This window comes from Anguilla anguilla, chromosome 11, assembly GCF_013347855.1.
Source record: "Anguilla anguilla isolate fAngAng1 chromosome 11, fAngAng1.pri, whole genome shotgun sequence".
Classification (NCBI taxonomy): Eukaryota; Metazoa; Chordata; class Actinopteri; order Anguilliformes; family Anguillidae; genus Anguilla; species Anguilla anguilla.
Window position 1 is genome coordinate 39,617,654 of NC_049211.1, and position 15,133 is coordinate 39,632,786.

General features: G+C 43.3%; 1 protein-coding gene across 2 annotated transcripts; it reads right to left on the bottom strand.

Annotated features, from left to right (window-relative positions):
* Nucleotides 1–1,938: 1,938 nt before the first annotated feature.
* Nucleotides 1,939–14,917, bottom strand: alx3 (ALX homeobox 3). Of its 2 annotated transcripts, none has more exons than XM_035382149.1 (4): nucleotides 14,495–14,917; nucleotides 5,325–5,599; nucleotides 4,792–4,854; nucleotides 1,939–3,379 (listed from the first exon to the last, which is right to left on the bottom strand). In XM_035382149.1, the coding sequence occupies exons 1-4, from the start codon at nucleotides 14,838–14,840 to the stop codon at nucleotides 3,032–3,034; spliced, it is 1,032 nt and encodes a 343-aa protein (XP_035238040.1). In that variant the 5' UTR covers nucleotides 14,841–14,917; the 3' UTR covers nucleotides 1,939–3,031. The 2 variants fall into 2 exon arrangements, with proteins under 2 accessions (XP_035238040.1, XP_035238039.1); XM_035382148.1 differs by having other exon boundaries at nucleotides 1,941–3,379; nucleotides 4,726–4,854.
* Between the last annotated feature and the right edge of the window lie 216 nt (nucleotides 14,918–15,133).

The window sequence follows — 15,133 nt, forward strand, 5'->3', positions numbered from 1 at the left end:
GCCGGATCCAGGTGATAAGCCCTTGCTGCACACATTCATTTTACCAGACCTCACTTTGATGCCAAATAGCCAGAGCGCAGACAATGTCCTACATGAGAAGACGAAACAGTTGTGCGGACCAATACATGCTTGGTTAGAAAATAACTTAAAAATGACGAAACAATGTTTTAAAACAGTGTTGATACTGCGCCCCAGGATACTGCCGTGCTTTGGCTGAGGCTATGCGCGGATGTACATTGTTGGTGTACTTCGGTAGGAAGTAGTGTTTTGAGCACCACAAACGTTGACACCCTTGAGGTCCGTTATATCACTGTGAGCTGCAGCAAATATCTAGAAAACATGTCAAATCTCAGTAAAACTATCTGAATGGATATATAGCACTCCGGGTAAGTGGAGATATAGCTTAATTTTATGTCTGGGGGAACTGCTCCTTTAAGAAAATTTTCACAGGGTAGGCAGTGCCTACTTTCCACCCTGACTGCATGTCACAGGGTATGTGATTCTAAACAAATTATAAACAAAAACTCAAATGTTAAGCTACAAATGTAGTTATGGCTAACATATGTTTTCATGAAGGGTGTAGAAGCAAATGGACAGGCCAAAGCACAGTAATCTGGATCTCAAATTCAAGTCATGCAGGACCAGAAGGGTATGTACTGTACCAATGGCTTAATGAGTTATTTTGCTTAGCTGGGACATGCAATATCATTCCAGAACATCCAGAACATTCCAGAACATCACATTTATCAGCACTCTGTCCAATCCATGCAAATGCTGTTCTTTATAACATGTCTAATTTCATGATGATAAATTCAAGAGCATCATAAATTGGAGACTAAAACAAGTTCAAGTTTTCCCAGAATGCCCTGTGGGGAACCATCAGAATTAGGGTATCCATATGTGAGTATGACATCATGGCACTTGACTTCTCTCAGAGTGCTCAGTTGACTTGAGGGTTTCCATTGCTGTGAGTTAGTCAGCAACAATTAAATTAAATTAAACCATTAAGGGGGCAAAATGGCAGACTGACTTGTTGTTTTTCTGTCAGGAAAGGATGGAGGGACCTGTGGATCAAAACTGTTACATTGAAAATGTGACACAAATGCAGGAGACTGTAGCGCTGTGTCATAAAAGGCAGACATCTGATATTTTCTCATATATTTCTAACATTATAACAGTGCCTTGCATAGCCATCTAACTTATCATCTTATCCGTATTAACAAGTTAATGTCTATGTCCTTCTATGAAAACAGAACATCATTAAAATAAAAATTACAAAATTAAAATTCACATCACTCACATTTAATTCAGTGGAGAAATGCATGGCCGCGGTGTCCGGTGTGGTCTGTTTCAGTAGCATCGTACTCCTCCTCTGACCAGACTTAAAAAAGCACAGATTAGCAGGCAGCCTTGGCTTTACACACCTCCTGACTGCTGAAAACAGGAAGTAACTTGGTCCAGAGCTCTGTGTGGAAGGAACCTAGAAACTGAACCAGTGTGCTGGCCCTTTTAAGGCACTCAGAACCTCCAATTGACTGAAAATGTGAGGCCTTTCCTAAGTGAAAGAAGATGAGACATCCAAAGCACCCGATATGTTAGGTAGTAGTGTTTGCAGGCTAGGGCATTTAAACCCCAAATGTCTGTATTTAAAGCTCTGTTTAACCTTCAAAGAACCCAAAACGTGCTGGCCCAGCCTTTGTTTGCCAGGATGCACACTGTTGCTGAGAGACAACAGGAGACACATTTTCAGGAAAATTGATTCTAGGACAAATTTTAGGACCTTCTAAAACTCAGAGGCACCACAGAGATGCCAAGAGAAGACATTAGGAAACGCAGCAGGTTTCTCATGAAACCTGGCTATCTATTGTATCTTTGAACTACAATTAACAGATGTAATGGCAGACATAAAGGTCACATGAGTACACAGAAATATGCAAAACAACTTACATAGTGCTTCTTGAATAATGCTGTTTGATACAGCTGCAAAAATGCACATTCAAAATGGCTGCCTAATAAAGATATCAGCTATAATAACAGCAGAACAGCTAGCCCTGTAGCTGTGAGGCATAGAGCAGGGTTCTAGGTGCTCCACCTTGCAGTAAGCCCGTAATATATGGATCAGTTTTTATCACGCTCTGAAAAAGAGTGTCCGTTACATGTCTGGTTGCTTTGCTGTTTCTACTGACTCAACTCAACCAAGTTACACAGAGACCGATGGTGCACTAGCCTCACACAACACTGACATCTAGCTCTAGATCCCAATTTCTTCTCACAAAATTAAGTTCATTTTTCACCACCAGGTACTGAGAGATCAAAGAGATTTATTCCCCGCCATCTGCTGTACGGTACACTGCACACAGTGACAACATGCGCTGGACATTCTTACCAATCATACAATGGCTTAAATAGTAGCATTTTCTTATTCTTTAGCATTAACACACGCAAATGTCCTCAAAGGAATCGCTGATGGTAATTTAATATTGAAATGTTCCACGCTAGATGTCCAAAAACAGTGAGGTTCATGCCTCTGTATGTCTGTAGGCATGGAAGAAACTCAAATGTAACTCAGTCAACACTCAAAATGGCTCCACACATCCAGCTGGGGCAGTGGGTACTGTGCTTAAAGCTTATTGGTTGGGAGTGATGAGCACTTTTGGTCCATACAGAATCATGGGCAAAGAGGAGATCTACAGAGTGAAATTATACACTTAGGGTGGGAGGGAAACTCAGGCAGAGTTCTGTGCAAAACCAAAAAAAGGAATAAAATTTTGGAAGTTCTGTAACTGCTTCCATTCATCCTTCTCTCCATCTGGGTCTTTGGCCTCTCCATCCTCCTCCTGTCTTTCTCCGACTTTCTCTTATCCTCTTGAGGAAAGGGTATTCCAGGAGTGGGGGGGGGCAGATGTGTGGTTGTGTAAGTGTGCATGTGCAGAAGGAGGCCGTTTTATTTGACTGGACATGTTTACGTTTGTGTGTGGGTGCTTGTGTGCTGATTGGCTCAGTCACTGGGGGTCAGAGGTCATCGTGCCGGTCATGTGGGCCAAGAGAGCAGCCCACCGGGGTCTTTGGCTTTCATTCGGAGCGCCACCAGGCCCGACGGCTTGTACTCGGATTCGGACGCGGGTTCGAAGGGGTGGGGCGCCAGGCCCCCGGAGAAGCCGTGCAGGGAGTACAGGCCGTTGATCCCGGAGTGATGCGGGTGGTGGTGCGGGTGGTGGTGGTGGGCGTGGCTGGGAGGCGTCATGCCAACGAAGCCTGGGAGGTTGCCATGGGAATGGGAGTAGGGGTTCATGCAGGAGGGGGGCACCCCGTCAGCAGCCAAAACGCAGCCCCCGCCCGCCCCAGCTGCAGGGCTACAGGGCCATAGGTTGTTCTGCATCTGAAAGACAGGGAGGATTGCCCGTTTACAAGCTGTCAGGACTGTACTGAGAGAGGGCTGTGATGGGGATGAGCTTTCTCAGCGTGCTGATGGGCATTTTGCAGGACATCTAGTGGATCTATTCAGCATTCACTTTCTTTGGACAGGACAGGAGTTTCAACATGCTGCTTTTTCCAAGGAATGTCTGGCACAGGTTCAGACTGGTGTAATGGTTCTGACTGCACAAGCTTTGGCATCACGAACAGAATGTTAATGTTTGGACAATTCGACATTCGTATACACAAATCAACCAATGTTCCTACTGAAAATGCAGTCCGTGGTGTTCACCCAAACAGAATGGGCGGTGCCTTGCATGGCTGCCCTTCGCCGTTGGTGTGTGAGTGTGTGTGTGTGTGAATGGGTGAATGACAGGCATAAATTGTAAAGCGCTTTGTGTATCCATAGTTCTTTTGAAAAATCGATATATAAATGCAGCCCATTTATCATTTCACACTTTTCTCATTGTACATGTTGGAATCTAGCTGTAAAAATTTACTAAAGCCTTTCCCATGCTTTATAAAGGTGTCTTTCATGATTATTACCTGTCACACTATGCAATGTGAACAAATTAAAATCTTGATATCAACCTGGCCAGATTGCATGATTTACATCAGTTGTCTAGTCACACTCTACGATTGGCCTGTGAGGCTACGTCAGCTGATGAGTGTATTAAGTAAGGGGGTCGAAAGAACAACCAAACTAGGAAAACAAATCCCACCAAAATAGGATTGCTTTTGGTTAATATCATGACTTGGCCAACAGGATATTTTTGCAAGGGTGACGGTTAAGCACCAGTTGGGGTGTGAAATGTGTTAGAGGGGGTATCTGAGGGTAGGTATCAGAGCGGGGCAGTGTGAGGGGGGTACCTGAGGGTAGGTATCAGAGCGGGGCAGGGTGAGGAGGTACCTGAGGGTAGGTATCAGAGTGGGGCAGTGTGAGGAGGTACCTGAGGGTAGGTATCAGAGCGGGGCAGTGTGAGGGGGTACCTGAGGGTAGGTATCAGAGCGGGGCAGTGTGAGGGGGTACCTGAGGGTAGGTATCAGAGCGGGGCAGTGTGAGGGGGTATCTGAGGGTAGGTATGAGAGTGGGGCAATGTGAAGGGGTACCTGAGGGTAGGTATCAGAGTGGGGCAGTGTGAGGGGGTACCTGAGGGTAGGTATCAGAGCGGGGCAGTGTGAGGGGGTACCTGAGGGTAGGTATCAGAGCGGGGCAGTGTGAGGGGGTACCTGAGGGTAGGTATCAGAGCGGGGCAGGGTGAGGGGGTACCTGAGGGTAGGTATCAGAGCGGGGCAGGGTGAGGGGGGTACCTGGGGGTAGGTATCAGAGCGGGGCAGGATGGAGATGTCGTATGTGGCAGTGATGTGATTGCGCACCTCCTGGATCTTTCCGTAGCGCTCCCTCTTCCTCCACTTGGCCCGTCGGTTCTGAAACCACACCTGCATGAGAGAAAGAGAGAGAAAGAGAGAGAGAGAGAGAGAGAGAGAGAGAGAGAGAGAGAGAGAGAGAGAGAGAGAGAGAGAGAGAGAGAGTGAGAGAGAGGGAGAGAGGGGGGGGGGGGGGGGGCAGTGTGTGTTAAGGGTGCGGGTGGGGTAAATTTGATATGGGTTTTTCATGTCCACTTCCAAAGTCTTTATTTAATTTCATTCTTTAGTGAGAACATCAGTTACAATTAATTTAGGAGTGAAATTAATGGTCTTCAATATTTTCTCAAAATTAAGCCCAATCTAGTGGCACTTGTACAGCACTTACACCCTAAAATGCATCCTCAATTAATGACTAAATTAAAGTGAAAAAAGAGCATACCCTAACCTCCCCAACCCCACCCCACACCAGCCGAGTCTCCTGCGCTCTGTATTTTGGGTCCCCGGGTCCTGCCCCTGGTTGCCCCCGTGCGGGCGGTGCCCACCTGCACGCGGGCCTCGGTGAGCTGGGTGCGCAGCGCCAGCTGCTCGCGGGCGTAGACGTCGGGGTAGTGCGTCTTCTGGAACACCTTCTCCAGCTCGTCCAGCTGCGCGGTGCTGAAGGTGGTGCGGTTCCGCCGCTTCTTGCTCTTGCCCGACAGGTCGATGGAGTCGGCGACGGAGTCCCCCGGAGGGGCGCCCGACGGGTCCTCCGGCGCCCCGCAGCACCCCGTGTCCCGCGCCGCGAACCCCAGAGGCTCGGGCAGCCCCTTCTCCGCACCTGCCGGGGATGCACAGGCACGGGACTGAGGAGCAGCGCCCGAAACGCGGTCGCTTGGGTACGTTTGGCATCCAAACCGTCTTTGTGCGTAATCTTTTGTATAATTTTCTTAATTATGCTTAATATAAAAATGTTTGATTGTCCAGGGAATCAAGGCAAAGAATAACTGAGTTCTCAGTGGACCTACTGTGTTACATGAAGATTTAAAAAAAAAAAAAAAAAAGTAGCCTCAGTTGATACAGTTACACAAAAACTGTGCAATCAATCTAGAACATACACTTCTAGAAACCGCAGTGCTATTTTCATCGGGGGAAACTGTGCCTAATAGACTGTTATGTAAGACATACATGCCAGCCTATGCTGCAATACTCATGTTGAAGTAAACAATGTCAGCTAGACCCCTCTTCCCAGTTTCCAAACATCTCATTGCATAACAAGTTAGCCCAGTGCATTCGTGTTATTCTGGATTCAAAAGGGAACTCTCCTAGAATTCTACCAGAAACTTACTCAAGATCATCCAGGTGTTACATGAACATTTTAAAAACAGGAATGGGACTGAACACTTGGTTGTAGAATGTTGCACAATGCTTTTACAACTGTGAGTGTGATTTTGTGCAACCTTCAATTCTGTAACCAATTACACACAAAACAAGACCAGGTAAAACCTAGTATATGGCTGGACTGGCCGACCAATGGTGTAACTTCATCACTCACTCAGTCACTCACTCAGTCACAGACATTCGCGTTTGTAGGGCTGGCCCCGCTGTTGTGGTCCAGCCAAAAATACATTACCTGACTACCAACTCGGCGAACCCGACGTTCAAAACATCTCCAGATGACAGTGGCAATATGAAGAAAAAACATTTAAATTAACTGAATTTTAAAAAATGCGACTGAACAGACTGCCTCTCGCATCGAATCCCCAGGTAATGTTCATGCACACGCTGAGGATCATGAAGACAGAAATCATACATGTGGAACAAAGTTACAGATATACTGGTTCATCTTAAGGGAGACAGTGGACATTCTGCCCTCCTTCGTGGATCCGCTTATCCAGAGTGAAGCACAAAGTGCATCTTCTTTACATGCAGGCCATGTCTGTGGGTGACAAACTGTTGCCTCACAGCAAGAAGGGCCCGGGTTCGAATTCCAGCTGGGGCCTTTCCTTCCACAGCCCAAAAATGTGCAGGTTAGACTACTTGGGGGGGCGGGGGGCATTAACAGGGTGTTGCTGTGGGCTCAGCATGTGTGAAATAGTCAGGACAAATAACATGATGCTATAATACACAATTTTCATTTGTCCTGGCTGTTGCTACATATTGCCACAAATCCATGCTCTGAGTTTATGTACACAACATCATTATTTAAAAAAAAGATTTATGACAACATTCATTGTCACACTACATTTTAATATCCAAATCATGTAATGCACATATATTTGGGTGGATTTGGATGGCTCCGAGGTGTTATGGATGGTTGGTTTATAATTCGATTCCTACAGAAAAATTACAGAAATCACAGTGGCCAAGCACACAGAAACTGACAAGGGCATGCTTAAACACACCAATGACTGCAAAGAAACGTAACTTAATGCATTTTCTGACCGTGGATCATCACATATCGGAATGGATGGAACACAACTGGTTACAGGTGCAGACGCACACATTCGAACACGAGTTTCAGCGGAGCTTCCCCTTTAAATGATTGGCGGTTAAATTATGCGGTTTATGCAGAGTACAGCACAGACATAAAGCATAATGCTGATATACAAAGCAGCCGCCAGACACGCACGCGCAGCCTCCAGGCTCCTAAAATGTCTTGCCTAATGTTTGCCTGGAATTAAAGTTTGTCCTTTGTGTTTCAAATAAATACAATGGTTACTTTTTTTCTTTAAATAATCGGAGTTTGGAAAGTTAATTTCCACTGATTGCTGAACTTTGCCAAACTCTGTTTGCGAATTAGTAAAACAAACCACTTGCTGTGTCAAAGTTAGGTGCAAATATTGATGGAATCCAGTAGGCTACTGCTGCAGAGGCACTGAGGCAGAATCATTGCCAATCACGGTAACTCACGGTTTTGCCAGGAAGAGTCGGAGCTCCTGGAGATGACGCTCACCAGACTGCGGCCTAAACGCGCTGCCAGGGCGGGCTTAATAAGCCGAACAGTAAACAGGATGCTGTGGTACAGGCCTCGCTTTCCTCGGGAGATGTGCGCGAGGTCCAGGGGAGGAAGTTGAGTTCAAAAGGAGCACATTTTCCCATGTTGTCCCAGGGCTCCGGGGGCCGGCCCGAGGGTCGGTAGTGAGTATAAAAGGGCCCGTCTGCGCTGTTTGTGCTTCACCTGTCCTCGTCTCGTGATATTACCGGGGAAGGAAGAGCATTAGCACACGTTTGCTTTGGCTATAATGTCGGCTATGGTATTTGAACGTTTTCCGGTGCAAATGAGATGACAGTAATCAAAGGTCCTGCCAAATTGGGTGCCGAGTGATATTTTCAAGTTTTTAAACTTTTCACTCGTTTAAAGTTTGCGTGCAACCTTATGACACGCTAAATTGACATATAGGCCATTTTCATCCCTGTTTAGTGTCGCGGTACCGGCCTTTCTCGGTGAATGGCCATCTGAGAAACTTACACTTGATTATTTCACTGAATACGCGGAATGAGTTAAAAGCGAAATATCTGTACCATTATTTACCTACACGTTACTGTGCAGCCCGTATTTTTTGAGAATGAACTTACAGAGAATATATTTTAAAATGTTTAACACGTTTGTCTCTATAGGCCTACAGTAGGCTATGTAATGCACAATTATCATAATGACGTGTATATGTTTGTGTAGTCAGGCCTACTGTATGTACAGAAATGCACAAGGTTGCAATACCTATGTAAAGCAAATCCAATAAATGTGTAACAGAGCATATACATGTGTTTCATTGCAAGTGAAGTTGGTTTCTAGTACTTCCTATTATTAAGTGTTGAAAAGGACAGATATGAGACAAAAACGGGTGTAGGCTACCTGCTCAGTTTATTTGAAGCATCGAGACCTAGGGCTTTGGTACCGTAGTGTCAATTAGAGATGTAATCAGGCGGGAGGAGATCATGAGCCACGTGCAAGGTAGCCTACTAATCATATTCTCACAACAGTGAACTGATTTCTGGCCTTCTTTGTCATGGGTATGATTTTTCATAAATATGTTCTAGCAGAAAAAAAGCAAACATGCTTTTGTACATTATTTTCCAAACTTGTACATGGAGGCTATGTGTAGCGACATGAGACATGTCCAAGGTCAGATCTGAAGTTGGGCCTCTCACTCGCTCAGAGATTCCGAAGACAAATGCGTCACCAGTCTAAAATCAAAATCGTCCCAAGCCACGGGCAAAGTTGTAAATTCTTCCGATATCGTTGTGTAGGACCAGCCAGCCTCTTAGCTGTGTTTAACATGGTAACATGCGAAGCACACGCAGTAAGCGCATGACACACACAGCTGCAGGTAAGCTGCTGACAGGTGGAGGACCCTCACAGGTTGAGGAATATCAGCTTTAAGATCAAAGTTAATTCTGTGCCTCCCATACCTGTGACTCCCGGCTCACAGGGCTTTCAGCTGTAGCCATGGTCAGCAGCTGATTCATTTACAAACATTTGAACGTTCTTCATGGTACAAGTACGGTCCCTTGGAAGGCCTTGTGCTTCTTACTACTAATGTAAGAGCAACCATGGCAACCACTCCCAAGGAACCTGCCCAAATTTGACTGTCCTCAGTGTCTGCCAGAGCTTGGTTTGTGAGAGTGCTATCTACGGGATCACAGAGGGGACCAGTCAAAAACATCACTCAGTTTTCTTTCATCTGATTTGAAGTCCGGACACAGGGAGCCTTTCACAACGTCAAAATATCAGTAACGTCCATTTGGACCCGACCTTGTGATATGGTTCAAGCTGAAAGGGGCAGCAGTTTTCAAGGACCCTAAATACTGAATTGAACATCTGTACTGAGGAAGCACAGTGCAGTCTCTTTGAAAGAGTCATTCAAATGATGGTTTTTTTTCAGACTGTAATTGGAGATGCACGCAAAAGGAGTCATGAAGCGTTTCAAGGTAAGCTCGAATTGGGGTCAAATTGAGCAGAAGTACACCGCGTTCCCGCGCTGTGCTATTCCTGCGCGCTGACGTCACTGCGCAAATTGAAACGTATAGGATTTGTCTCCGATACCTTCGGTAACGTGCGCGCGTGCTGTCAGTCAGCAAGCCTGTCGTGCCGGTCTCCTGCCAACTCAGAATTCCCGGGTGGCAATTTGAATGCTTAGCGTGGGAGCCGCACTTCTGTGGCATAAACGGTTTACAGTGTTTCTAGCTTTCCCCGACTATTTAACAATTGATGTCCCTCATCTTAGATGTTTGCGAAGTTGATTGTTCGTAGTCTGCATGATTACTTCACTTCTCTCGTATCTTCTGATATCAACCAATAAGAAGAAGGAGATGATGAAGAAGAAAAGAGAGATCAAATCGCAGTCCGCGCGCAGCCTAATGCATTAACAGGGCCGTGCAGAGACCTTTTGAGGGGCAGGTGCTCAAAGTGAGAAAAGGCACAGCAACCAAAAACACAGTTTTACAACATCCAGATACTATGTTTTACCGAAATTAACGAATAAAAATAATGACAGCATATATTGTAATCAATTCAAAGGGGGCAGTGCACGTGCCTGTATATTAGTAATATTGCAAAAACGTCGGATACCCATTGGAAAGCTCTTCAACCCTAAACTGACCAAGCAAACAGCAAACAATGACAACGACAACCAGAAACAATAAATTAAAATGTTCTCTTGGCAGTAATGACTAATCTTCACCACAAGATAAACGGATACCTGCTCTTAATGGACAATGTAGCCTAATTTCCCATAAATGTATTTTCCTGAGAGAAAGTACGACGACTCGAAATGTTCAAAATCACATAGGAATGGTACCGGCTAACGGGAAACGCTAATTTGCCCTTAAAGTGTTCGTGTCCTGTTTTCATTTAAAGTTTAAACCACTCACGATAAGAAAGACATAAATGAAAAAGACGTGACCCACGTTCTTTCACTTTGAAAACTCGCTCACATGCAGTAGGCCTATGAGACACAACAGAAATATGGGTGAGCGATTGAAGGTGAGATTCGGGTACATTACATTACATTACATTATAGGCATTTAGCTGACGCTCTTATCCAGAGCGACTTACAACAGTGTAACCAAACTCAGGATCAAGTCCACTTAAGTCACTGACCGGAAGGCGGTCGGATGGAGTGACTGAATAGACCCACGTTTGCGAGAGAGGGCCGGGGTATGGTCTTCGGCTGAACTTGTAACTCTTCTTAAGAGGGAGAAGAGAGAAAAACAAAAATACATCCCCTGAGACAAATTTATGCAATGACGTCTCTTAATATACTTATAAAGTTCAGCAAGGGGTGACACCCTTCAGAAACTCATTTTGTAGACATGAGAGCGGTTCCGAAGGGATCGCCGTTCTGAAGCTAGTCCTGTTGCGCGAATTTTTAATTTCCCCATCTGACAGTCTTCGTCCACAATTAACATCATTTTCTGAAGGAAGAGCGAGATTGCTAGTGCTACCCTCACAGCAACATCCGTCAACTATCTGCCGTTAATGAGAACAGACTTTGCTACCTTAAAAAAAACAAATAGTCTATGTGGCAGAGGTTCATAGTTGATCACTAAAACAACAATCACGCACCCACGCGCACGCAGTTAATAACAGAAGACATCTATGCAAACTTGTCTCGTATTACAGACAGCCATCCAGAAAACAATTCATGTTAGAATAAAAAAACTCAAACGACCATAAAAACCGTTCCAACATTGCTTCGGTGATGTTGGATTACGTCTACAGGCTGGATTTTTGGAGAACGACTGACACGAACATTTATATAGAGTTGCCAAAAATGCGCCAAACACACGTGTCTTGGAGATGTGTTGTTCTTGGCTGAAACATGAAGCAAAACTCTGTATATTATTCTGACGATTAATATCGTATAAGTCTTTCTAAAAGTTTGTTTCCATGTTCCCATCTAGTCAAAATAAATTAAACGTACGATTAAATAAATATACATATTTTCCAATGAAAGCGCTCCTATGAAAATCCATGTTTTAAAATGAAATGTAAATAATCTTGATTATATTTCAAATGCATCGAACACATTTTGTAATTAATGCACTCCTGGAGATACCCAAGCGCACTACCAAAGTATTCAATTATTAAATCTATCAATAATCTAAACGTTTGGCTGAATATTAAACCACCGCAAAATTAGCCCTGTGCGCGAGCCTGTCATGGATCTCTTTCTGGGGACTATTAAACGCGTTTAAACTCTGCGCGCAGTTGGCTTGTGGTGGTTTTGTTTCGGACATCCTGAAGCGACGTGTATTTTGTTTATTTTAAAGGACCAGGGAGCGGCTCCATTACCACATTACTGACAGCTCTATCTGTTTTTTGGGAGCAAGTCTTCTTGTTCTTCTTCATCTTCTTCAAATAATAATAATAATAATAATAACAACAATAATTACAATTAATTATAATTATTATAATGTTGTGTGCCAATTATGATAACAATTATGTTTTCCCCGATTTTATCGAATCCAACCAAATAAACTACAATTTACTTCGAAAATGAGAAGACCTCATTTAAATGGCAATTGGTGAGTAACCTAATAGTTAGGCGAATATTTTCTCAGTTATGCGTGTGCAAACGCCCTCGTTTACTGAGTCATTACTTTTATTGTATCGTTGAACTCGGTAAAATAAGCCGCTTCTTTTAAAAGCCAGTTCAGACTGCATACTCGTTATAAAATTGCAATTGCAATTAGAATTGTTGGTGTGTTCATATTTTAGCCCACATATCATAATCAAAACTAAAAACATGGCATACTTGATATGTGGGATCCACGTGGCCAAATCTTCTAATATTTAGGACTACCTGTAAATAACCTAAATCGCAGCGAAATTGCGCCAAACTGTACAACTTTGGTGGAGATTTTCAAATATTTGTTTAGAGACTGCCAATAATAACCTACCAAGGCAAACCTTAACAATTTATCTCTGCCTCTGTATCAGAAGACGGTGATGTTTGCTTTTATGAAATTAGATTATATCTTTCTTCAAATAATTAAGTAGGCGTGTCTGCAGCCGGTTCGTGTTTAGACTATACTGTAGACCAGGATAGATACTCAACCAGAGAGAGACCACGTAGTAATTCTGCTGCGAGTGGGCAAGTTAATAAACTGACCTTTGCCCCGCTCCACTTTACATCAAAACTAATTGCGATTATGGCGTCAGAGCGCAGATAGGCCTGGCCAACAGGTTTATCACTGCACACTGGACGCCATCAGCAACAGCCATGTGAGCCGTTTGATCGTATGTCAATAGCACTATCCATTGTGGCAAGTAATGTAATCTGAATATTAATTGGACTTTAACGTCAGTTATGTAATCTGCAAATAAAAACTATGTAGGCCTACCCCAATATATAGGCTATCTAAATGTAGGCCTATGCTGAAGACATTGCAATATATTTCCAAAATTTTATATTCAATCATAATACTTTTGATTACAAACGTATTAACTGAAATATTGCATAATAGTCACAATGGATGTTTTGTTTTTTTATTTATCATTTCAACATGACCCATACGCGCAAAGAAGACTTTTTACCACATCGACGGCATGCGGTGCAATAATATACTATTTCGAAGGTTGGATTTAAACTTGCAACTTATTATAATGAAATAATAGTTGCATAAGAACAACACCAACTAGTCTACTACTATTACAACTGCGAAAGTTAAATCCAAAAAGTGTAGGACCATTCAATTCAAATCAAATTCGTAAACTAAAAGCAATTATTTGGTGAAGTCCGTCCCGTAGGAGTAGCTTGTGTTTATACCCTTCTTGAGTTGCAGTGACTTTAATCTAAAATAACGCACAAGTCTGGGTTATAGTATCGTGCTTGTACTTCTGTTCTAGACAGAATAAATTAATTACCTTGTTAATATTATAGAACTTGTAAATACACATTACGCTGTGACACAAACGGCACTGTGTTTTCATATAACGTTTAAGTTGTAAGAGACCAGTTCGACAGGGTGTCAAACGCTATAGGCTTATTATAAAATTATTTAGTGTAAAATAAAATCATTTTTAAAATTTTTCTTTTCTGTTGCAACAATCTGCTATTTTTCTTCCGTGACAAGATGCGACACACGAAGTTTCATGTGGTCTTTCACTAGGCTACATACGTCAGACTAAATTCAACCCTAAGTTTTAGATAGAAAAGAGATCAAATGTATCACTGCTATTTTAACTTCTAATGTTTTTAAAGTAGTTGGAGATTAAAGTCGCAAAATCATTCGGAGAATCATGACCGCACCGTTACATAACCCTTGCGTTTAAGCTTTTAATGCAGCCTGGTCAATCAATATAATTTAATGACAATTCTTTCTCCAACCCTTAAAATGATGCAAGAAATCTAAAACCAAACCAAACCAAAGAAAAAATAACAAATGCTAAAAGAAATTTATTCCGCCATCTTCAGACACGAACGCCTTATTTCCAGTCCTAAATTACTCACTCAAAATATATCGGTGACTTTACGAATACCAATCGATAAAAATGTGATAAAAACATGGAAACCTTCCAGTTGCTTGGTATAATATAGCCACCAGAAAATTAATAATAATACTTATAATACTTATAAACAGTAATTACTATAATAATAATAGTAATAATAATAATAATAATACAGTATTACTAACATATTATACTGATTAACACTTATTAAAAAAAAAAAACTTTATTAAACTTAAATTTATTATACTTTTATTTTATTCGACAAAAACATTTCCTTACCCTCTGGATTGTTCTCATAAAACGCTTTCCCGCTTATCGATAAACCCTTTTGTCCTTGATTGATATTTTCCAAGTATTTACTGTGCAGTTTGTGGGGTGACACGCTCGGGTTGGTCGCGCCGACGTTGTGCGTGAAGTCCCCGGGACTGTCAGCAAACCGCCCTCCGCCGGGGGACCCGTAGAAATCGGTCCGCACGCTCAGGCGGTGCGGATGAGGATGATGCGGCGGGTTCTGCGGGTCTTCGCTCCGGTGGAAGGAGCCTGAACTGTGCTCCAGAGCCGGCGGCGTATCTGGGGTTGTTCTGTTTTGCTGAGAACAGAAAGACAAACAACTTTCCGTCTCCATCGCCCAGTCCAGCGCGCAATTTTGAACGTCTGGGGTCTTATTTGGAGTTAAACGCTTGTGTGTGAGAGGAGGTGATTTTTTTTAAGGTCTCCGTTTCAAATGGGTGGGATTTAGCAGATCAGAAACAAAGACCCCGTGAAACGAGGGAGGGGTTGGGGGGACTAGGCGGCACAGTTCGATTTAATCCGCTAAGAATTCAATCACGTGTGGTTCCTTTCAGGCTAATTAACCATTTAATTCCACCCTGGTTCAGTTACCAAAACAAATACCCTACAAACAGGAGACGCTGAATA